This window comes from Dendropsophus ebraccatus, chromosome 3 (assembly GCF_027789765.1).
Source record: "Dendropsophus ebraccatus isolate aDenEbr1 chromosome 3, aDenEbr1.pat, whole genome shotgun sequence".
NCBI classification, from domain to species: Eukaryota; Metazoa; Chordata; class Amphibia; order Anura; family Hylidae; genus Dendropsophus; species Dendropsophus ebraccatus.
Genome location: NC_091456.1, coordinates 168184589 through 168210752, shown reverse-complemented (window position 1 = coordinate 168210752; position 26164 = coordinate 168184589). Strand labels below are relative to the sequence as shown.

Genomic DNA, 26164 nt, shown 5'->3' with positions numbered 1-26164 from the left:
CAGCACTCGGACCCCACACTGATCACCTGACATGTCAGAAGTTGTTTAAAAGTTTGCTGTTTGCTGGACCTTGTTTTGACCATTTTCAGAATCTGTCAGTGAATGGAAAGATTTTCTTTTACATTCAGAGGCTGATGATATAACCAGTAACGTTCTCACAGCTGATGTGTCTGCTACAGTGAATCGGTTCAGGTGCTGTTTTAAAAACAAATTATCCATGTTTTTCTAATCTTAGTCGACCCCCCCTTAAAGGGAACCTGTCACATAGACAATACAGTCCAGTCTGTGGGCAGCATGTTATAGAGCAGGGGGAGCTGAGCAGATCAATATATAGTTTGTGGGAAAAGTTCCTATAGAGGGAGCTGTCAATCACTGAGTAGGACCTCCCACTTGACTATTCAGCCCATTGAGCAGAGATTTATATAGAGTTATCCTAGAACTTTCCCTATAAACTATATATCGATCTGCTCAGCTTCTCCTCCCCTATAACATGATGATTACAGATTAGATGGCATTTTCAACATGACGGGTTCCCTTTAAGAAGTGTGACATTTTTATATTGTATGGTATGAAGGTTTATATGTTAGGCGTATGGTAGGTCCAGAACCCTTTAGCCCCCATATCCTGGTCAGGTCTGGGGTCCGGTGAACTCTCCTAGCCACATGATTATAAATAGTAGCGGTAGAATAACTATAGCGCTCCGGGAAGGTATAGTCTTGTCTAAACACTCCTCGTGGCGCTGTGTAACGTCTCGGCGGGTGACATGTTCTGCTGAGATTAACTCTACATCTCCAGTTACAAACCACAAGCACAAGGATCTGCAGCAGCAGCAAGATGGGTGAAACCGTAAGACGGAAACCTGTCCCCCGGCTACCCGCTGCGGCCTCATGGACTAATCCTCTAAGAGATGCACTTTGTATACAACCCAACCCACGATAAGTCACAACAGAAAGCGAACACGTCCATATAACCCATGGGGAGGAGATGAGTTTGTCGTTTGGCGCAGCTGTATACAAATTGAACAATACGCATAGAGTTATACAGTGACAGCTCTGGTACATCTGTACTACAGCTTTGTATAATATATACCACAGCCAGGTGATCGCTGGGGATCACAGAAGCAAGGTTAGCGGCGTATCACTGGTAGACCCTTGTACCAAAACTATTGATGTTATTGGACAATTCCTTTAAGAGTTTAAATTTAAAATCTTAAAAAAAAAAAAAAATTACCATGACAAAAATGAGTGCATGAAATGTGTACATGTGTGTTGGGTACAGAACTAAGGGGGACCCCATCCTATCTAGGGCTAGCAGGAAGGGGGACGGCAGGGGTCTTATTGTTGTCATCCCCGAGGGCAGCAGGCATAGAAGGGGTTAAGTACGACAGGAGCGAGTGTCTATTTTTGCCTTGCATACACTGGGCTCTAGTGTTTCCCACACGGAGTATTTTCATAGTGTAAACTTTGCTTTTACTGCATTCTTCTGGACATGCGATCGCTCTGTGAACCGTACCGCCTGCTAAAGTTTCCCAACAGCCTCCAATGACGCCATGTTGTGAGCGACCGCATTGCTGCAAGATGGTCACATGTCAACGAAGAGATCGAATCAGATCGCTGTGGACCTGATACCTGTATTGGTTTAGGGGTCTGGTCTGGGGTCTATATTAGTTTAGGGGTCTGTAATATAAAAGTCTGGGGTCTGTATTTGTGTAGGGGTCTGGTCTGGGGTTTGTATTAGTTTAAGGGTCTGTAATTAGTGGTGTAGCTATCACAGAGGCAGGGTAGGCAGTTGCTATGGGGCCTGTGCAGGAAGGGGGCCCCAGGGGAGAAGGTAAGAGCGTGTGTCCTTCTGTTTAACCCCTTATGTACTGCAGTGTGTAAATGTCCCAATGTTTACTTACATGCTGCAACACAAAAAAGGGTTAACAAGCAGAAGACAGAGATCTCTGCTTCTCTGCACTGATAACCTCTGACCTCTGTTCTCCAGCTGCTGCAAACAAGTAAGAAAGGAAAATGTGCAGGGCACCATGCAGAGGTCAGGGGTTATCAGTGCACCAGCAGTAAAGCAGATACATATATATATATATATATATATATATATATATATATATATATGCGCAGTGCTTTGTGTTGTGCGTAGGGGAGGGGGCCCCTTAAAATTTTTTGCTATGGGGCCCCGTGAATCCTAGCTACGCCCCTGTCTGTAATATAAGAGTCTAGGGTCTGTATTAATTTAGGAGTCTGGTCTGTTTTCTCTGTAGTTTGGTCTGTATTAGTTTAGGGATCTGATCTGGGGTCTGTATTAAGAGGGTCTTGTTTGGCCCTACAACGTCTGATCTGTGACATCTCCTGTACACCTCTGTGTGATTAGTATAAGTGGGATTGCTCTATAGTAACGCATAGAAATAGTAACTTCTTCACACTGGATGTACAAAAGTAAAAGCTCAATAATTCCATTATTTCCACAGTTTATGTAAAGAATTATTCTACAGATATAACAGAGCTGAGATGAGATGTATGTGCCTTGTATATTTTGTATTGGAGATGACAGGACAACAGGACAGGACACACACACACACACCATTATTGGAATATCCCTCTAACAGTGGTATCAAATTGTCAACCACATGGTCATATATGTCAATGTAAGATAAGGAAAATTCTAGATACCATAAATTGTAACTAATCTCTAAGCTCCGTCCATTATATTAAGCTGTTGTCTTGTCCTTGTCCCCCGGAAGGTCCCTTTCTTGGAAGCCTTTCTAAGATGAAGTTATGGGCTATCTTGGCTGTCTGCATTTTGCTGTTGAGATCTGTGTCCACCACCCCATTGCCCTCAAGCTGGTTAGCTGGTAAGAAGAGATCGAGTCAAGAATCCCTGCTGCAAGACGAGGACATGGCTGTGGGGATGTACAAAGCAGCTTCGGAGCGTCCCGCCACCGAGCAACGGCCACAGGATGCACAACATTACTGTAAGTCATCAGAGACTGCGAAAGCTTTCTACTAGATCTTTGCTGTCAGTGAATGAGAACAAGGCATCAACCTGTACAAAGCTTGTCCAGACAATGCTCTGTGAGCTCTACTGCCTGGACTCCAGACTGATATATTGTACATAGCTAGTCCTGCTCTCAGCATAGAAGTGATAGTTATATCCAGTCTAGACAATGCTCTGTGAGCTCTACATCCTGGACTCCAGACTGATACATTGTACATAGCTAGTCCTGCTCTCAGCTGAGAAGTGATACAATTGTATCCAGTCTAGACAATGCTCTGTGAGCTCTACAACCTGGACTCCAGACTGATACATTGTACATAGCTAGTCCTGCTCTCAGCTGACAAGTGATACAGTTGTATCCAGTCTAGACAATGCTCTGTGAGCTCTACAACCTGGACTCCAGACTGATACATTGTACATAGCTAGTCCTGCTCTCAGCTGAGAAGTGATACAGTTGTATCCAGTCTAGACAATGCTCTGTGAGCTCTACAACCTGGACTCCAGACTGATACATTGTACATAGCTAGTCCTTCTCTCAGCTGAGAGGTGATACAGTTGTATCCAGTCTAGACAATGCTCTGTGAGCTCTACAGCCTGGACCCCAGACTGATACATTGTACATAGCTAGTCCTGCTCTCAGCTGAGAAGTGATACAATTGTATCCAGTCTAGACAATGCTCTGTGAGCTAAACAGCCTGGACTCCAGACTGATACATTGTACACAGCTAGTCCTGCTCTCAGCTGAGAAGTGATACAATTGTATCCAGTCTAGACAATGCTCTGTGAGCTCTACAGCCTGGACCCCAGACTGATATATTGTACATAGCTAGTCCTGCTCTCAGCTGAGAAGTGATACAATTGTATCCAGTCTAGACAATGCTCTGTGAGCTCCAGACTGTTACATTGTAGCCTATAGATTAGAGCAGCTGATGGTGAATGTTTCTGCAGGTCCCTGTGTGAACGCGGCCTTGGTGTTGGGGTAGGTAGATGTGAATGAGCAGGGACAGGGCATTGTTATATAATCTGGGGACAGGTGATACAGTGTCCGTCTCGGTTTCAGCAGAACTTTAGAGCTGTAGGATGAGGAATCCTGTGTCATTTTGCACTCGAAGAATCAGTGAATGAGCCGGAGAAAGAAGCCTTTATTAATGAGTAAGAATGAGGCTTTGACCTCGGCACCTTTCATGTCATATTCCCTCACTGTGCGCTGTGGCGGGGCTCCGAGCGGCCCGGGATTAGCCCCTGGCATCTTCAACATTATTATGTAAGAGGCCTTTGATGCCTGTGTGGACAGGGGTGTAATATACGTGACTGTATATATGAGGCCAGGCACAGCCGGCTGATCCTTGTTGATGTGGAAATAAATTATATAAAGTCTTCTTTGGCCTTTAGCGGCTTCTATGTAAATTCCCGGCGGGTTTCGAGTGTCTGTTGCTGAGAAGCGGCTTCTTCCTGGCCATAAAGTCCAGATTGGTGGAGGCTACAGTGATGATGACCTTCTGGAAGTTTTTCCCATCTGTACACAGGATCTTTGAAGCTTGGTCAGAGGGACTATTGGGTTCCTATTCACCACTCTTACCAGGGGTCTTCCTCCCAGAATACTTAGTTTGTTGAAGAGTCCTGGTTATTTCATCTTCCATGTAAGAATTATGGAGGCCGCTGAGCTCTTGGGAACTTTCAGTGCAGCAGAAATGTTTGTCCCGTTTCCAGATCTGTTCCTCCACAAAGTCCTGTATCTGAGCTCTACAGGCAGCTCTTTCCTCCTCCTCCACAAAGTCCTGTCTGTGAGCTCTACAGGCAGCTCTTTCCTCCTCCTCCTCCTCCACAAAGTCCTGTATCTGAGCTCTACAGACAGCTCTTTCCTCCTCCACACAATCCTGTCTCTGAGCTCTACAGGCAGCTCTTTCCTTCTCCTCAAGACAGTCCTGTCTCTGAGCTCTACAGGCAGCTCTTTCCTCCTCTTCCACACAGTCCTGTCTCTGAGCTCTACAGGCAGCTCTTTCCTCCTCCACACAGTCCTGTCTCTGAGCTCTACAGGCAGCTCTTTCCTCCTCCACACAGTCCTGTCTCTGAGCTCTACAGGCAGCTCTTTCCTCCTCCTCCTCCACACAGTCCTGTCTCTGAGCTCTACAGGCAGCTCTTTCCTCCTCCTCCTCCTCCACAAAGTCCTGTATCTGAGCTCTACAGACAGCTCTTTCCTCCTCCACACAATCCTGTCTCTGAGCTCTACAGGCAGCTCTTTCCTTCTCCTCAAGACAGTCCTGTCTCTGAGCTCTACAGGCAGCTCTTTCCTCCTCTTCCACACAGTCCTGTCTCTGAGCTCTACAGGCAGCTCTTTCCTCCTCCTCTTCCTCCACCACACAATCCTGTCTCTGAGCTCTACAGGCAGCTCTTTACTCCTCCTCTTCCACACAATCCTGTCTCTGAGCTCTACAGGCAGCTCTTTCCTTCTCCTCCACACAGTCCTGTCTCTGACCTTTACAGGCAGCTCTTTCCTTCTCCTTCTTCTCCTCTTCCACCACACAATCCTGTCTCTAAGCTCTACAGGCAGCTCTTTCCTCCTCCTCCTCCTCCTCCTCCTCCACAAAGTCCTGTCTATGAGCTCTTCAGGCAGGTATTTCCTCCTCACGGCTCTAATCTACTTTGTAAGCTGTAAGACCTTCCATGAACAGGGCTATGTCTTCCTGGCCCTGGTGGGGCGGCAGTAATTGTTGCAGTGTAGATGAGAGGCCACAGTTTGCTCCACATTTGCCTCCTGTACACATCTGCTGAGCTGTATACAGCTGCCGGCCAGATGTTACAGGCATTAACCCGGCTCCTGCTGAGCTCGGATACTTGGTAGATGTTGTGCTATGCTGGATGAACTACGTAACGTGTTGATGGTGAGGCGTACAAGGAAAATATAACCCCAAATATCAGTACAGCAGATCCACAGCTCACATTCCTCTGTTTCTGGACACGTTCATATAGCACATTATTATTATTACCCCACAGCACCAACATATACCACAACACTGTACACAGGTGGTGATACTGTATATCACTGTATTCCTCACACATATACACTGGGGCCAATTTGTACATTGACATCTTTGGAAAATCCATAGATAGATAGATAGATAGATAGATAGATAGATAGATAGGAGATAGATAGATAGATAGATAGATAGATAGATAATAGATAGATAGATAGATAGATAGATAATAGATAGATAGATAATAGATAGATAGATAGATAGATAGATAGGAGATAGATAGATAGATAGGAGATAGATGATAGATAGATAGATAGATAGATAGGTAGATAGATAGACAGACAGACACATATCTTCTCCAGATCTCTCAGGTTTCAGGGCTGTTGTTGGGGTCAGGCGTAGAGACTGGCTAGGCCACTCCGGGACCTTGACAGGTGTCTTATGGAGCTTCTCCTTAGTTGTCCTGGCTCGACCCTTTGCAGAAAAGCAACCCCAAAGTAGAAAGCTTTCACCCTCCATGCTTCACGGTGGGGGTTATACTCACCCTTCTTCTTCCATCAAACATGGTGAGTGGATCATCCAGATGGTCATTCATGAAGTTTAAACAGGCCTGAACATGTGCTGGTGTGAGCAGGGGGACCTTGTGGGCCCTGCAGGATTTTGAGGGGGTGTAATCATTTCTTTCATTTTCTAATAATTGCATCAACAGTTGTTGCCTTCTCACCAAGCTGTTTGCCTATTGTCCTGTAGCCCATCACAGCCTTGTGCAGGTCTACAATTTTGTCCCTGGTGTCCTTAGACAGCTCTTTACTCTTGGCCATGGTGGGGGGTTGGAGTGTGATTGGTTAGGTGTGTGGACAGGTGTTTTTTTTTTTTTATACAGGTAACAGGTCTAAACAGGTGCAATTACTACAAGTAATGAGTGCAGAGTAGCAGGAGCTTCTTATAGAGAAACTATAAGCCGGACTTCTTGCTGGTTGGTTGGTGATCAACAACTTATTTCATGTAATAAAATGCAAAACAATTATTTATATTTCATACAATGTGATAATCTGGAATATTTTATAGCTCCTGTCTCTCACAGGTGAAGTGTACTTACTATCAATATTACACACCTCTCGATTTCTTGTTGTTGGGAATACCTGCTAAATTGGCAGCGTATCAAATACAGTACTTATTTTCCCCACTATAGAAAGATGGATGGATGGATCATTTTAGTTTTGAGATTTTTGGAAACACAGTATATGAATATGAAGAAAACAATTTCTATATCTGAATAGTATCCATTGACATGTATGGTTAGTGATTGTTATATACTGTATGGTTATTGATTGGTATATACTGTATGGCTAGTGATTGATATATACATGAATGGTTAGTGATCGGTATACAGTATACTGTATGGTTAGTGATTGGTACATACATGTATGGTTAGTGATTGGTATATACTGTATGGTTAGTGATTGGTACATACATGTATGGTTAGTGATCGGTATACAGTATACTGTATGGTTAGTGATTGGTACATACATGTATGGTTAGTGATTGGTATATACTGTATGGTTAGTGATTGGTACATACATGTATGGTTAGTGATTGGTATATACTGTATGGTTATTGATTGGTAGATACATGTATGGTTAGTGATTGGTACAGTGGTACCTCGGTTCTCGAACTTAATTGGTTCCGGAAGGCAGTTTGAAAACCGAGCAGTGTCTTCCCATAGGAAATAATGTAAATGTGATTAATTGGTTCCAGCAGCCACCAATAATTACCTACAATACTCATTTATTACACTGATAAGTGCTCAGTATAATCACTACAGTACAGTACAGAACAGCACTATACTGTACAGGACATTAAACATAAGAAATGTTCATCAGAACCAGCAATTATAGTACAGTAGTCACCAACTCCTCACCCATCCTTTATTGTATCTGTAATGTATGTAATGTATGGGAGATGGTGGGGCACTGCCTGTACTACTACTGCACTGTATATGCACTCCAGCAGTCATATACAATACTGTACTGTATGTGAAGCCTCACCACTGCTTAACTCGCCAGGTACAACCCACCATCCACGCTCGCAAAAACGTTCGAAAAACGTTCCAAAACCGAGCAAAGTTCGAATTCCAAACACTACTTCTGGATAACTTTTCGTTCAAATACCAAGCAGTTCAAATTCCAAAGCGTTCGAAAACCGAGGTATTACTGTATATATATGTATGGTTAGTGATTGGTATATACATGTATGGTTAGTGATCGGTATATACTGTATGGTTAGTGATCGGTATATACATGTATGTTATTGATTGGTATATACTGTATGGTTAGTGATCGATATGTACTATATGGTTAGTGATCGATATGTACTATATGGTTAGTGATTGGTATATACATGAATGGTTAGTGATCGGTATACAGTATACTGTATGGTTAGTGATCGGTATATACTGTATGGTTAGTGATCGGTATATACATGTATGTTATTGATTGGTATATACTGTATGGTTAGTGATTGGTATATACTGTATGGTTAGTGATCGGTATGTACTGTATGGTTAGTGATTGGTATATACATGTATGGTTAGTGATCAGTATACAGTATACTGTATGGTTAGTGATTGGTATATACTGTATGGTTAGTGATTGGTATATACATGTATGGTTAGTGATCAGTATACAGTATACTGTATGGTTAGTGATTGGTATATACTGTATGGTTAGTGATTGGTATATACATGTATGGTTAGTGATCAGTATACAGTATACTGTATGGTTAGTGATTGGTATATACTGTATGGTTAGTGATTGGTATATAATGTATGGATAGTTATTGGTATATACATGTATGGTTAGTGATTGGTATATACATGTATGGTTAGTGATCAGTATACAGTATACTGTATGGTTAGTGATTGGTATATAATGTATGGTTAGTGATTGGTATATACATGTATGGTTAGTGATCAGTATACAGTATACTGTATGGTTAGTGATTGGTATATACTGTATGGTTAGTGATTGGTATATACTGTATGGTTAGTGATTGGTATATAATGTATGGATAGTTATTGGTATATACTATTAGTATAAGGAGCTATATATAAAGTCACTCACAATATTATCATTTCTCGCCATAACAAGAATTTTACAAAATGTAGAGAACAATGTATAAAATGCGTCCCCTATGGGTGAAAACACGATCCGGGCTACTATTCCCAGGCCCGGGGCCCCACTTATCCCCCTGGATGAGTCGCTCTGGGGTCACGTCTTATGTTACCGCTGCAGAACTTTGACTTTCTTGCTTTAAGTCAAATAGTTTTGGTGCAGTTGTTGTGACTCAGATGGGAGTAATAGTGGCTGATACCTAATACTGACTCCATTCTATTCAGTGCACATTGCTGTGTCACCGGGGAAGCAATGCTCTGTGTGTATATAAGATACGTCACCGTGTAACCCACAAATCACATCATTCAAAGCACTAAAAATAAAAGCTTTAATTCAACAGGTGGCAGCAACCATGGAGCGGGTACACGTGATGGCACATGGTGCCTTCTGGTGAGGTTTCAATCTAAATAGTATACTGTGCCGCCACCCCATGCAAAATCAATATACAGTGCTGAAGAAGCTAAATAATACTGCCATACTATGCTATAATAATACCAATATACAGTGATCAAATACCATAAAGCAATAAAAAATCAATATGTCCTGCAGGAGGTGGTGTATTCTTTCACATATGACTCAATGCTCTCTGCTGCCACCTTTGTCCATATCAGGAACTGTCCAGAGCAGAGCAAGTTTTCTATGAGGATTTGTTACTGCTGTGGACAGTTCCTGACATGGACAGAGGTGGCAGCAGATAGCACTGTGTCCCCTTCCTGTAGGACATACAGCAGCTGATAAATTCAGGAAGACTGGAGATTTTTAAATAGAAGTAAATTACAAATCTGTCTAACTTTCTGACACCAGATGAACTGAAAAAAAAAATAATAATCCGGAGTTCCCCTTTAATATTCAGATTTATAGTAGTCATAAGTGTTGGATGACCAGACAAATGTGGCAATCTAGTAATTCAGTCAGCCAGGGTAAAGAGTAGGCCTCCACTGCAACATGGTGTCATGCAACTGTATGGACTAATAAGACAGGATACATGAAATCAAGAGAATGGTCTAAAGCAACAAAATATCTAAGTTTTTTTGGTTACGTCAAAATGACAAAATCTGAAGTCCAAGTCAATTGCGGCTATGCGTAGTGTGAGCACACTCCTGCCGGCAGTGGGCACCACTTCCAATAATGAGATGTGACTACCGACGTGTTTCGAAATCCACTGTTTTCTTCCTCAGGGTGAATCATGCATCTAAAGGCTTCCATGCAAATTAGAAAAAAGGTAGCAAAAAGGTCTAATGTCTACAGGGGTTTCCCAATGTTAAGGCAGAGACCAATCAGGCATGTTCCCTGATCCTATTGTTCTTGAAGAGAGAGGTCACCATCAGAGCTGTCTGGCAGTGGCTTATTCCTCCTCAATCCATTCCCAACACATGAACGCAGCCTGTATAGAAGAGCCAATGTACCTGCACTCTGTGGGGGAGATTTATCAAACATGGTGTAAAGTGAAACTGTCTCAGTTGCCCCTAGCAACCAATCAGATTCCACTTTTTCATTTTCCAAACAGTCTGTGAGGAATGAAAGGTGGATTCTGATTGGTTGTTAGGGGCAACTGAGCCAGTTTCACTTTATGTTTGATATATCTCCCCCATTATGCCTAATCATAGGGACCCTACTGATAAAATAAAAAACATATGGAAAGGGGTTCCCCGAATTGTCCATAATAAGCTTCAGCTTGAAGCCTAATAGCAGGAAAATGGAACCCCGAGATCTAGGTAAATGTCTCACAAAGGACACTGGGATTCCTGACTTGTGTACATTATAATCCAGAGGCTTAAAATAGCTGTGAAGGCATCTATATGGCTGCCAGCAGGTGCACACACGCACCCCCTCCCCCGGACAATGAACACTCTCGTATATATAGATGTATGTACTCAGGCACGCTCTGTTTAGCTAAATGGATAGGGCGGCCATTATTAGCCAAATGGGAAAACTTGGATTCAACTCAAAATTGAATGTTGCAGAATAATCGTATAATGGAAATAATAGGATGTCATGACCCTAAAGTAGTCAGTTCTCCCGTAAGTGCACACAATAAACACGGCTCATACACGGTATAGTGAGACATGGGCAGCACAAGCTCCTATTGCCAGTGAATGCCACCATGTTGATGATGGGCAGGTTATTGTTATATGGAGTTCATAACTACTATAACATTGCTTCAAATATAAAAGAATTTACTAACTATAATACTGACCCCTATATACAAGAATATAACTACTATAATACTGCTCCTATATTCAAGAATATAACTACTATAATACTGCTCCTATATACAAGAATATAACTACTATAATACTGCTCCTATATTCAAGAATATAACTACTATAATACTGCTCCTGTATACAAGAAAATAACTACTATAATACTGCTCCTATGTACAGGAATATAACTACTATAATCAGCACAAGCCATTGAGAAAGTAAAAACCAGCGGCACTCACCGGATTAATGCAGTGATGGTGATTTATTGATACGATGTCATCATGCAGGTGACTTCAGGGCAGGGGGAGACAGGTCCAAGGGTGCTGTGTTGGACCTGTCTCCCCCTGCCCTGAAGTCACCTGCATGATGACATCGTATCAATAAATCACCATCACTGCATTCATCCGGTGAGTGCCGCTGGTTTTTACTTTCTCAATGGCTTGTGCTGATTAAATGAACTGCTTTCTCATTTACGCTGAGCACCACTGTGATGCAGGAATTTCACTGAGATTTCTCAGTTAACAAAGACTACAACGCTCCTTATCACGCAAGGTCACTCAACCTGAACACATAAATAGCTCCACACAACCACGGGTTATTGATAGTGCCAACACATCTACCTGCTTGTGCATATAACTACTATAATACTGCTCCATATGTACAAGACTATAACTACTATAATACTGCTCCTATATACAGGAATATAACTACTATAATACTGCTCCTATATACAGGAATATAACTACTATAATACTGCTCCTGTATACAAGAATATAACTACTATAATACTGCCCCTATATACAAGAATATAACTACTATAATACTGCTCCTATATTCAAGAATATAACTACTATAATACTGCCCCCTATATACAAGAATATAACTACTATAATACTGCTCCATATGTACAAGACTATAACTACTATAATACTGCTCCTATATACAAAATATATACTACTATAATACTGCTCCTATATACAAGAATATACCTACTATAATACTGCCTTCTATGTACAAGAATATAACTACTATAATACACGACATTGAGAGAAAGGAACGGCTGCACATCCCATCTATGGCTGATACTAATGCCGCTAGGCCTATTTTAAAAATCAACACCAGGGTGTCTGTATATAATTTGATCAAACCATAATAGCCCCGTGTACCACATGCAGGTCCCCTGGTCCACACGGGTCCCTACGCTAACTCCACACCATGTCAGTCAGTGACCGCCAACCCCGCAAAGCGTGCACATGCAGGGAAGGGAGGCCATGGAACGGCCCTGCAACCCCAATGTCACAGGACCAGACTTAAAATGCCACACCAGAACCCGGCCAGCACCACCATAACTACTATAATACTGCTCCTATATACAAGAATATAACTACTATAATACTGCTCCTATATACAAGAATATAACTACTATATGCAGCCCCCTATATACAAGAATATAACTACTATAATACTGCCCCTATATACAAGAATATAACTACTATATGCAGCCCCCTATATACAAGAATATAACTACTATATTACTGCTCCTATATACAAGAATATAACTACTATAATACTGCTCCTATATACAAGAATATAACTACTATATTACTGCTACTATATACAAGAATATAACTACTATAATATTGCTCCTATATACAAGAATATAACTACTATAATAATGCCCCCTATATATAAGAATAAAAATACTATAATACTGCTCCCTATATACAAGAATATAACTACTATAATACTGCTCCTATATACAGGAATATAACTACTATAATACTGCCCCCTATATACAAGAATATAACTACTATAATACTGCCCCCTATATACAAGAATATAACTACTATAATACTGCTCCTATATACAGGAATATAACTACTATAATACTGCCCCCTATATAAAAGAATATAACTACAATAATATACAGTAAGTAGAAAAATCCAGCACTCACCTGTTGGCAGTGATCAACAATGGAGTTTATTCAGCACATATACAGGGAGGGAGGGAGGGAGACGCCTGTGAGGTGCACGTCCTGGAATGACTGTTTCGGGTGTGTGCCCTTCTTCTGGCCAAGAGTTCACTATAATACTGCCCCTTAAGTAAAAGAATATAACTACTATAATACTGCCCCTATATACTGGTTTATCCCTTTCTGTAGGGGCCAGAAACCCCCTTTAACTAGGAATCATGATAAAAGTGAATGAAAGACCAGTCTCCTTTAGCCCCGGGCTCTTTGGTGATAGAACAGCAAGTCACCAACAATGAGCGTAGATGTAACTGATATCTTGGAGTCTGCATTGTATGGGTTAACATGGTGGATCTATGATTTTAAAAAGTTACAGACAAAACATTTCCTTCCGTGCATTCCGCACATTCTGCATGGTACCTCTCCATCACATGTGGTATTGGGAAACTGACGGACATGTTTCTCATTTACAATAAGTTGATGCAGTATATGAGGCAGAGGATTTGTTTTCTTCCACTGATGAACAGGTTATCGAATTAATGTCGCTTAGCAATGTTCTGCCACTTCAAAGATACATGGTACACAAAGGACATGGGCCCACTCCATGAGGTCATGGAATTCTCATTGTTACAGATTACAATCTTCTTAAAGGGATTGTTCAGGATTAGAAAAACATGGTTGTTTTCTTCCAAAATAGCACCGTCCCTATCCTTGTTGGCATAACATTCTATGGAAACTACGTATAGGAGTAGTGACCCTGTCAAAGGAAGTTCCTGCTCCTGTACATTGAGCAGTCATACATACACTATATGCCTTGCTGCTCAGCTAATATTCGCTGGGCTGTGAATGCAGTGAGTAATGATGCCTAGATCACTGCTTACTGATGCCTAGATCACTGCTTACTGATGCTTAGATCACTGCTTACTGATGCCTAAATCACTGCTTACTGATGCTTAGATCACTGCTTACTGATGCCTAGATCACTGCTTACTGGTGTCTAGATCACTGCTTACTGATGTCTAGATTTCTTCCTACTGATGCTTAGATCACTGCTTACTGATGCCTAAACCACTGCTTACTGATGCCTAGATCACTGCTTACTGGTGTCTAGATCACTGCTTACTGATGCCTAGATTTCTTCCTACTGATGCTTAGATCACTGCTTACTGATGCTTAGATCACTGCTTACTGATGCCTAAACCACTGCTTACTGATGCCTAGATTCCTTCTTACTGATGCTTAGATCACTGCTTACTGATGCCTAAATCACTGCTTACTGGTGTCTAGATCACTGCTTACTGATGCTTAGATCACTGCTTACTGATGCCTAGATCACTGCTTACTGGTGTCTAGATCACTGCTTACTGATACTTAGATCACTGCTTACTGATGCCTAGATCACTGCTTACTGGTGTCTAGATCACTGCTTACTGATGCCTAGATCACTGCTTACGGGTGTCTAGATCACTGCTTACTGATGCTTAGATCACTGCTTACTGATGCCTAGATTCCTTCTTACTGATGCCTAGATTCCTTCTTACTGATGCTTAGATCACTGCTTACTGATGCTTAGATCACTGCTTACTGATGCCTAAATCACTGCTTACTGGTGTCTAGATCACTGCTTACTGATGCTTAGATCACTGCTTACTGATGCCTAGATCACTGCTTACTGGTGACTAGATCACTGCTTACTGATACTTAGATCACTGCTTACTGATGCCTAGATCACTGCTTACTGGTGTCTAGATCACTGCTTACTGATGCCTAGATCACTGCTTACGGGTGTCTAGATCACTGCTTACTGATGCTTAGATCACTGCTTATTGATGCCTAGATTCCCTCTTACGGGTGTCTAGATCGCTGCTTGACTCTGGTTGGCTGCACATATTCACGGCCAATGTTGATGCTGTTCATGTCCTACCCAGTGCTAAGAAAGTCTAGGCAGTATATGGACCCACGGCCCTCCAGCTATTGCAGAACTAAAATTCCCATCATGACTGGATAGCCAAAGCTTTGGGCTTTGACTGTCCAGACATGATGGGAACTAGAGTTTTACAACAGCAGGAGGGCCGCAGGTTCCCCATCCCTGCCTTAAAGTGTACCTGTCACGTAAAAAAATAAATAAATTGACATGTCAAAAGTTTTGATCAGTCGGGGTCGGGTTTTTATCGGTCAGAGTGTTCTAATGTATTTCCTGCCCAAGTTAAGTTTTTCAAACCTAATGGATTCCTAGCAGGTTGGGTGGGCAGGAAGTGTTGCAGTTGGGTAATATGTCATTTCCCCAAGAGGCATGGGAGACATCGGAGATTAACCCATTATATCCTAAGGAGTTTGCTTGTCTTCAGTGATCATCCAACTTTGCAGAACTTTGCACAACGTCCAAGTGTTCTGACGGCAATAACCGGTGGGATCTCATGATACATCGGAAAATGATCACTAAGTGACTGGTGGTGACATATTTGTATCCCCATCCCCTCGCCTTTGGTGTAGGGTGGCACTTTATAAGGCGGTATAATATACGGTTTCTGTCTACTGTTCATCTGAAGTTACACTTGGTCTGCGAGCGACAGATTTACAGCATCACACACGTATCTCTCCTACAAGGCGGATATGTGATCAGGTTGTTTCTCACAGTCTACCGTCTAGATTAGGCGCCTTCTCTGGTTCCCTAGAAGTCAAGGGAAAATATCACAAAGGGTTGTGGGACCCAGGATATTATAAAACTATGATGGGACCCAGGCTATTATAAAACTATGATGGGATCCAGGGTGTTATATTCCTATCATTGGACCCAGGTTGTTATAAACATATGATGGGATCCAGGGTATTATATACCTATCATTGTACCCAGGTTATTACATACCTATGATGGGACCTAGGGTATTATATACCTATGGTGGGACACAGGGTATGTCGGCTCCTGGTTCTGCCATACTCCTTTAGCTCTTAATAAGTGAATATTCTTTGATGCCTAGTTTAGTTTATGAGTTGAAATGGGTCAAGACTTAGAGTGAAATGCTGTGTTTAGAGGGTTTCCGTATCAGTTCTGTCTTCAGGACCTAGCGTACCACAATCTCAAAGTGTCTCATCTAACATGCCCTATACCGGTGGCAGCGCAGCCCTGAGGCCTTCAACCAGCTGGCAGCGGCACAGCCCTATAATGTACTGGGGGAGGATCGGCCTGGGAGGGCAGATGCCCCCCTGCCCAGTCCACTCCTGCCCTATACCTCCGTCATGATCGGTCAGGAGGGCTCCATACACATCACACAGTCAGATGATCTCATTGTGGAGTCGACTTTTCTTAGTTTCACCTTCAGGACCTGTCATTGGGGCATAACAGTCATGCTCGGGTATTGGAGGAGTTTGGTGGTGGAGTCCAGACTGATGGATATCCTATAGAGATGCTCCGAGAACATGCTAGAACATGCTCCGTACCAACCTGGAAGTCTCGGGACTTGATTACCAGTACCTGAAGAAGTTGGATGCAGCCCTAGGGATACAGCCTATGGCCTGTGGCTGTATCCATGTTTTCCAGGACTCCCTAGGGCTGCATCCAACTTCTTCAGCTACTGGTAATCAAGTCCCCAGACTTGCGGGTTCGGACAGACTCGAGCTTCTCTAATATTCTATTACTATTAGGCTCTTTCAGCTCTTTTTAGCTTTTCAAAGTCTTCTTCCTGCTTAAAGGAAACTCATTTGCATTTTTGCCAGGCAGCATTGCCTGGCCTGTATGCCTCCCAATGGCACTTTGCAGTCTCCACAAGGAGAAACACAAATGTCCTTAAGTCACTGTAGTGTATAATCTGAGAGAGGCCTAAAATGCCTCAGCCCTGTGGTGCTTCTTGGTGGTGTTCCCAGTTTATGGACCCTACCAATGGGATCCTCCAACAAACCTCTATGACACATTTGAATCTTGAACTTGGTGCACTTGTAGAGGGGGTAAAAATGGAGCACTGGATTTAGTCTTCCATTTAGCTGATGTGTCTAGCAGTAGAAGGCGCCACCTTTTTTATGTATATACATTGCTATATTGATTTGTAATTCTTTTTATTTATATACTATTATACATTATGTGGTAGCAGAAAGGGGTGACACGGCTGTGTTGAGAACTGCAGGGCTGTCCAATCCCTGATTCCTGTTCCTCCACTCTGCTCCGATACAGAGCCCCTCCATCTATTCTTATCCATTAGCATTTATAGTACACTGGGGAGGCCGGCTGTGATCAGAGCGGGGAGAGCGGGAACTACAGCTTGGACAGCCCTGCAGTTCCCAACATGGACATTGGTGGCAGCATAGAGGCCCATGTTGCCCCTTACTGCTGCACCTCAATGTATAATAGTATATAAACAAAAATATATATATTTATTTTAATAAAGTTATATCAGAAAGTATCAAAGCAATGTATAAAAAATATATCTTGCTCTCTGGAGGACCCCTTTAAGGCTGAACATTATCATTCTCTGCCACCTGTTACACTGTGCTATGTAAAAAAAAAAAAGTATATACAACTATTACTGTGAATGGTTGACATTAATGTTACTTTAAAATTCAGCACTGCAGGAACCATAGGGTTAAACTTCCCAGAATGGACTGATCGAGAATATGGCCCGGTAGCCATCGGCATGATATAGGATGCACTAAAGGATGTAATTCTGCTACAGCTGGCATTGCCCACTGTGCCCGACATGATCTTGTCCTTGAGTCTGGATGACAGCTCCTCCATTCTACTCCCATTCAGTATGTGATCTCCTCTATGTAAGGAACCTGAGCCACAGAACAGAAGTGCCATAGTGTCCTCTGGATCAGGATATTAGCAGGTCCTTAGCACCGCAGGCTGGCACAGCACCTACCCTGGAATCCGTGTAACAATCCGTGTAACATACCGCACTCAGCAACATTCAGTATGGACTTGCAGCAGCGGAGCCGGCATTGTGCGCTGTGATACCTGATATCCTGGTATTCAGAGTTATTCTGGGCTTTAGGCCTTCATTTACATATCTATGTGTCCCTGACAGGTGATGGACACCGCTTTACTGCACTGACGTTCACATCAGGGTCTCAGCCTCAATATTTACACTGTTCTCCACCAATCTCTCCATATATAATGATTCTTAAAGGGAAACCCCTTTAAATAGTCAGGACATGAAAAATATAACTTCTCTGTGCTTTATCTTTTACTTATCATTTTAGGGCCCTATTACACAAGACGATTATCACACGTAAAATCGCTATATCATTCGAATTTAAACGATAATCGTCCTGTGTAATTGCAGGCAACGTTCAAAAAAAAAAAAAGTTCTTGTGTTGATGATCGATGATTTAGACCTGACCCTAAAGTTATTGGTAAACGTTCGCTAATCGTTCACTGAGATTCCACATTTGTTCGCTTTAATTTCATATTTTATTGTCAGATCTAAATGAACAATCAACAACACACAAACGATTTTTCAATCGTTGCCTGCAATTACACAAAACTATTATCGTTTAAATTCGAACAATATAACGAATTTCCGCACAATAATCGCCCTGTGTAAAAGGGCCCTTACGCTATCTATCTAATGATAATAAGAAGACTCTACTGACCCCGCCCTCTAATGATGAGATGACTCTGCTGACCCCGCCCTCGAATGATAATGAGATGACTCTGCTGACACCGCCCTCTAATGATAATGAGATGACTGCTGACGCCGCCCTCTAATGATGAGATGACTGCTGACCCCTTCCTCCAATGATAATAAGAAGACTCTGCTGACCCCGCCCTCTAATGATGAGATGACTCTGCTGACCCCGCCCTCTAATGATAATGAGATGACTGCCAACGCCGCCCTCTAATGATAATGAGATGACTGCTGACCCTTCCCTCTAATGATAATGAGATAACTGCTGACCCCTCCCTCTAATGATAATGAGATAACTGCTGATCCCTCCTTTTAATGATGAGATGACTCAGCCCTCTAATATTAATAAGATGACTCTACTGACTCTGCCCTCTAATGATAATGAGATGACTGCTGACCCCTCCCTCTAATGATAAAAAGATGACTCTGCTGACCCCACCCTCTTATGATGAGATGACTCTGCTGGAACTGTCTGAGTCTACACAGAGTAGCTGAGTACCAATAACAGGAAATATCAGGGTATGGTGGGCTCTAAAGTGGCCACATTTAAAACTAAATCATTATAATCTATCTTTAAAGGATAGGTAGATAGATAGATAGATAGATAGATAGATAGATAGATAGATAAAGTAAATGTAGGTGTTAATGATACATTGCCAGTCAGCAGCCTATTTCCCTACTGGTCTTAACAATCCCTAGTCCTGTTAATGCTGCGGCAGAACACAATGCAGCCTGTACAGACCTCGGATGTATAAGAAGCCTAATTTGCATAATCAAATAGAATATTCATTGGCGCAGGTACGGGTAATCAAGCAAACAAGACATGGTGAATAACTTGATCCACATTTGTATGCAGCTTATACACAGGAAAGCTCCCGGAGACACCTGACACGGCTATTATTTGAGCTATCAGCGTGCCGTCTTTTGACTTGCAAACTCCACATCTGGTGATTATACTAGTCAGTGATTTAAAGGTGTTGTACAAAATTAGACTACATGGCTGAGTTTTTTCTCAAAGAGCGCCACACCTGTCCACAGGTAATGTGTGGTATTGCAGCTCGGCCTTATCTACATCACCTTGAAGCTGGGCTGCCATACCAGACACAACCTGTGAAGGGGTATGGCGCTGTTTTTGTCATGTTTTATGGAATGTCATGTTTTATGGTCCTGTACATTAGGATTACTTATATACAGTACATATGGTTTACTATAAAAACAAGGTCTCCTCTCTGCAGATGTTCACTGTGCGGAGTATACAAGGCACCTGCTCTGTCACTTCTGTCATTGACAGTCGTAGCAGAACTGCACTGCCTAATCTAATCCCAAAAGGTTTGTGAAGTCAGCGTGACCTAAACACCGGGATATGCACAGTATGATCAGGATTTAAGGGAGGGGTGGTCGGTGCTCCTCCGAATGTTTAGTGTCCTACAGCATCACTGTTGCTTCCCTTTATCCACTTAATCTCCTCTTTATAAAACAATTTTATTGTAGGTCCAACAATATGTGCTAATTAGTATTTTTAGGATTATACTCCAGAGCTGCACTCACTATTCTGCTGGTGAGGTCACTGTGTACACTCATTACATTACTGATCCTGAGTTCTATCCTGTATTATACTCCAGAGCTGCACTCACTATTCTGCTGGTGGGGTCGCTGTTTACATACATTACATTACTTATCCTGTACTGATCCTGTATTATACTCCAGAGCTGTATTCACTATTCTGCTGGTGGAATCACTGTGGACATAAATTACATTACTTATCCTGTACTGATCCTGAGATACATCCTGTATTATACTCCAGAGCTGCACTCACTATTCTGCTGGTGGAGTCACTGTGTACGTACACAGCCTTATAAATTATTTAGCTAGATTTCCCCTTTAAGCAGTTCCTTTCCTACAGTAATATTAGCTTCACTTTGTCACAGCTTAGTTGTGTCTATAAAGTTCCCTATAATAGACTGTGTCGACTCTTCGTATGGATTTGTGTTATTTACTGATGGGGTGTAGTGATATAATACATGTGTTATTATTAATGCTATAGATATGTTCTCTATACTGTAGGGACTTTATTACATAGTTTGGACCCGGCACAGATCTTATTGATAATCAGATCAGTTCTCTATATTCTACATATCGCCACGTAGAAAATCTCTTAGGAAATCACAAGACGTTGTAATAATCGTAACCAATACACATAACACAATATTACTCCCAAAGCTTTTATATACTATCGCATTACATGCATATCTAATGGGAAACATTGTACTTATATAAGAACAAGATTCCCCTCCAAAACTCCGCAGGTACAAGGACTGGACTCAATTACTTACAGGGTTACTATACACCATCTGAATGGAAACTCAGTGTGTACACTAAGACAATACGGGATAACACTAGACTGATCCAGGTAACTTCTGTTATAAGATTTGGGAACCGCAATGGGTTCTGCATTAACCCCAAAGCTAATCCACAACCAAATTCTAATACAGAATTTTTCATCACATTATAATTTAGCATTGTCACCCCATTTTAGGGCAATCTAGAAGAACAAATGTTTTTTTTAGGGATTTCTCACTCACAGGTACTTAAATTGTCAGGATATGAACTTGCCCCATAGTGTCACACTTTTTATTCACTTTTTTCTGGATGTGTTGTGACAAGAGATGAGCGAACCTGGAGCATGCTCGAGTCCATCCGAACCCGATCGTTCGGCATTTGATTAGTGGTGGCTGCTGAAGTTGGATAAAGGCCTAAGGCTATGTGGAAAACATGGATATAGTCATTGGCTGTATCCATGTTTTCCAGACAACCTTAGAGCTTTATCCAACTTCAGCAGCCCCAGCTAATCAAATGCCGAACGATCGGATTCGGATGGACTCGAGCATGCTCGAGGTTCACTCATCTCTAGTTGTGACCAAAAATCTGCAATGTTGCGCTTTGGCAGGTCTTTGTTCTTACGCCTTTTCAAGATCTGGAATGTGATAATTTAATAGTTCGGACGATTCTGCATTCTACAATAGCAAATATGTTTGGGGTTTTTTGTGTATATTTTTTTAGGTAAAAATAGGAAAAGGAGGGAGTGGGACTTTTAATACGGGATGCAATTATATATATATATATATATATATTTTTTTTTTTTTACATTTATTTGTAGTTTCCCTAGTGGACTTTTATGAGCAATATCATGATTGCTCATAGAGATCAATGCAGTACATAGGTACCATATTAATCAATTTTACAAGCTATTTAAATACCACTGTCAGTTTTGATAGCAGCATCTAAATGGTAATTAGCCACCACGGTTAATTGGGCCTTGCCAGCTAAGAGCAGCAGTGGTATGTTACAGAGAGAGGTCACATCATGACCCCTCTCTGCACCCCCCTTAGGGACACCGTGACGTACCAGGTTAAGGTACTTTGTGTCTTACTCTTAGAACATGGGTGGAAATATAAGCCAAGCCAAAGATATCTTCACAAGGAAACATTACACATCTGTAGACAGCTGTTTCAGGGTTATTACCCCCCCCCCTTTCAGTACAGAGCAGGGGCCTTGAGGTTCACAGGCCCTAATGCAAACACTTCGCTTGAGTGTCCCCCTCCCCCATCTAAGTGCTCCTGTAGACTTATATACCTTTGTAGGCATGGAGATCCAGAAGTTGTAATGTTAATCTTGCCCCAGCCATAGCTGTAATTAGTAAAACCAATCTGTATAATGAAGAGTTAAGAATTATTCATTTTTAACCCTTGTTAGTAGACATCATAAGCAGAAACCAAATTGAGAGGAAGGTGTTAACACATAGTTCTTATCTCTTCTGCTCCTGTCAGTGCAGCCTCTTGTTTTATGACTTTCCTTCTCTGACCTGTAACCTGTAATCTGCTCCTGTCAGTGCTGCTGCACAGTCCTCGATATACTGTTGTGCATTGGAACTGAATTTTAGCAGATCAGGTATAGTCACAGCTGCAACAAATTTGACCCTTATAGCTACACCACTGTGGGACCAAAGTTTCTGCTTGAGGACAGCAACTCATAAATAGGTAGCTTTCCCTTTTGGGTTAGCATTGATCAGCTGATCTGATTTAGAGAGGGATTGTCCTCACATTTTTTTATGTTTTTGTCCACAGAATATTACTCTCCATACAATCTTACAATAACATTTTACGGTGTTGCCATTATGATGAATCTCTGATTAAGGAATGTGTTTAGTCTACTGTCACAAAGAACAAAAAATTATTATAAGAACTTAGAAGAATAAGAACGCACTTTACAATCTGTTTGACATGATAGTTTAATATTGCTTTTTTTTTCTTCTTTTTTTTCGATGCAGCTGAAGTACCCGAGGACTATCCGGATCAGTTTGATGATGTGCTGGAGTTTATTCAAGACACCATAAAAAGACTTCGGAGGTCATCTAACAAGCAATCTCTCTCCAGGCGAGACAGGGGGAGAATGGCTGCTCCAACAGACACTCTCAATTCCAGTAAAAAGACCAGCAAGGATTCTCGAAAACGGAGAAACAAGGGATGCGTCCTGCGGGAGATACACTTGAATGTGACTGACTTGGGTTTGGGCTACGAAGCCAAAGAAGAACTTAAGTTTCGGTACTGCAGTGGGTCCTGCAATAACCCAGAGACAACTTACGACCAAATTCTAAAAAATTTGACCATCAAGAAAAAGTTGGTGAACGACAAGGTAAAGCAGGCGTGCTGCAGGCCCATCGCCTTCGACGACGACGTATCGTTTTTGGATGATAATCTAGTTTACCACACCTTGAGGCAACATTCCGCTAAGAAATGTGGATGTGTATGATTCTGTGGATTGGATAGCCGTGCGGCAGTGTATTGCATTCCTGAAAAAAGGCAAAGAAAGGGATCAAGATTCCCCCCGTAGAGGTCTCCCGGAAGACAGAGTTGGAGTAGAGGACCAAGGATGGTTGGGCATGGAGCTATCATGTGGCATTTATCCAGTGAGTGCCAGGATATAAGAAATCCTCCGCGAGAGCGATGCAGACAGCAGACACTGCTCTTATACGGGGGATGGATTTCTACCAGTTCTCTATACGTGACTCACCAGCAGTGAGTGCTTCTCAGCACCGGCATTTATACATCATGCATGTCAGGTTTTTCCTGTATATCTTTTTTTTTTACATCGGAAAACAAGTGTATTACGTAATCCGTTAGTTTTTGTATTTGGGGTTTAATTAAAACTTTTGCTCCTCATATTACTTTACTCCATTGACATACTGTACCAAATACTGTCACCACCCTCAGTTCCATCTACATTGTTATCAATGGTGTCATTTCCATTTCACGCTTTTTTTTTTTGTTTGTTTTTTTTACCCCAAAATGATGTAGAAAGATCTGGTGTGCAAGACTATAGGATATTATAAAGAATGCCCAATCAGGGTAAATGGGCCATACACTAGAAGATCTCATTGCATTGGTCATATATTTGTTGGGAGGTGGTACTAAGTCCTTCTTACAACACAAGAGTTGAGCGAAACTTGCCAAAAGTTTAGATTTGCCAAGGTTCATCTGAACCCGAACATTTGACTCCCAACGTGTGGAGAAGTTGGATGTGGTCCTAGGAAGTCCTAGGCTGTATGCATGCTTTCCTGGCAGCCCAACCTCTCCAAATGCCAGGAGTCAAATGCAGAGTGTTTGGGTTCGACGTACTTTAATGAACCTGAACTTTCGGCAAGTTTGCTCAGAACTACACATGACCCATCCCTGTTCATATATATAAAAGAGATAATATAACCCCGATTCATTCTTGTATTTTGGGGGTTTCTAAGGAATAGGTAAAAAACAATGTTTAGATATCTTATGTTCTTCGACCTTCTTGGCTAATGTCACAATGGTCTTCTTGGTATATTATACAGGTATAGCATATAGGGCCCATGGGTATGGCCGTATCAGATCCCATCCTACCAGATCCGAAAAGCCTGTCCCAAAGGATTGGTATGGACTACGAGGCTTATGGTTTATTGTGCATAGAGCCCAATGTGGAATGTAATTGCCATATGGGTCACAGGGTATGTTCCATATGAAGAAACCGGTCAAGTCCTAAGAGAAGTACCTTGATATCCCACCATGTGGCTATGACCTGCTGAGGACGCCTAGGCAACTCATGGCCCAACATGAAGGCCGTATCGGTAGATGCATAACCAGTCACCAGGTCTATATATACAGGGCATACTATGGGGTTTATGTTTTTGTTTTTTCGTTTTTTTGACAGTACATAGGTAATTGGTCCAAGAGACCGAGCAGACTACTTGATGCCATGCATCCACTCAGATACATGAAGATATAGAATATATTTATTGAATATTAAGTTATTGCTATTTATTACAGTCCAGTTATGAATGTTTCTTCTTTTTTTCCTATTTATTGCAATTTCTTCTTTGATGGTGCCAAAGCAAAGCATGCTCTCCGACCTACAACGAGATGGATGCAAGTGTATGACGGTAGTTGTAGAATCACAGACTTTACCCTTAATCGTTTCTGGCTTTGGAAGACTTAAAGGGGTCTCCTGAATGCAAAAAAACCCCACAACAGTAGCACATTTGTCCACAGGTCGTGTGTGGTATTACAGTTCATCCACATCAATCCAAATGATGGTGCCAGCACTCCAAATTAAAATAATCAATTCTTTCTTTCATAAGTTTAAAATCGCTCATGTTGCAACAGGTAAAACCAATGTGTTTCGCACGCTCACTTTACCCCTCCTGTTTAACATCCACAGCAATGACTCTGCAATACCACACACAACCTGTGGAAATGTGTGGAGCTGTTTTTTTTTTTGGGGGGGGGGGGGGGGTGGGGGGGGGGGGTGGGATTGATTTTCCAATCTTAAAAAAGGAATTCAGTATAGCAGAACTCTAGCCCGAACACCTTTTAGCAGCAGCTTTCCCATCGAGTCCGATAAGAAGGCTCAGGACATGACTGGGAAAGTCAACCAAGCCAGACAACTTTCCAGAAGGAGAGGTTACCCATCTACAGACAGTTGTTTTTTTTGGGGTGGTTTGGTCAAATAACAAATGGCATTCCCTGTATCTAGCCGGCACATAGAAATTTCAGCTCTGAAGTCTTTAGACTTATAAATAGCAGAACTCTAGCCCGAACACATTTAGCAGAACTCTAGCCCGAACACATTTAGCAGAACTCTAGCCCGAACACATTTAAAGGAGTTCACTACTCTGGACAATTCCTATTTGCTACAAGAATGC

General features: G+C 42.0%; 1 protein-coding gene across 2 annotated transcripts in view; it reads left to right on the top strand.

Annotated features, from left to right (window-relative positions):
- The window catches only part of GDNF (glial cell derived neurotrophic factor), a 34823-nt gene extending 9083 nt beyond the window's left edge, over window positions 1-25740 (top strand). For both annotated transcript variants that reach the window (XM_069963090.1, XM_069963089.1), the window contains exons 2-3: window positions 2741-2971; window positions 23264-25740. In XM_069963090.1, coding sequence (XP_069819191.1) covers window positions 2767-2971; window positions 23264-23745 — 687 coding nt within the window. In that variant the 5' untranslated portion in view covers window positions 2741-2766 and the 3' untranslated portion in view covers window positions 23746-25740. The remainder of the gene's footprint in view (window positions 1-2740; window positions 2972-23263) is intronic.
- The last annotated feature ends 424 nt before the right edge of the window (window positions 25741-26164 follow it).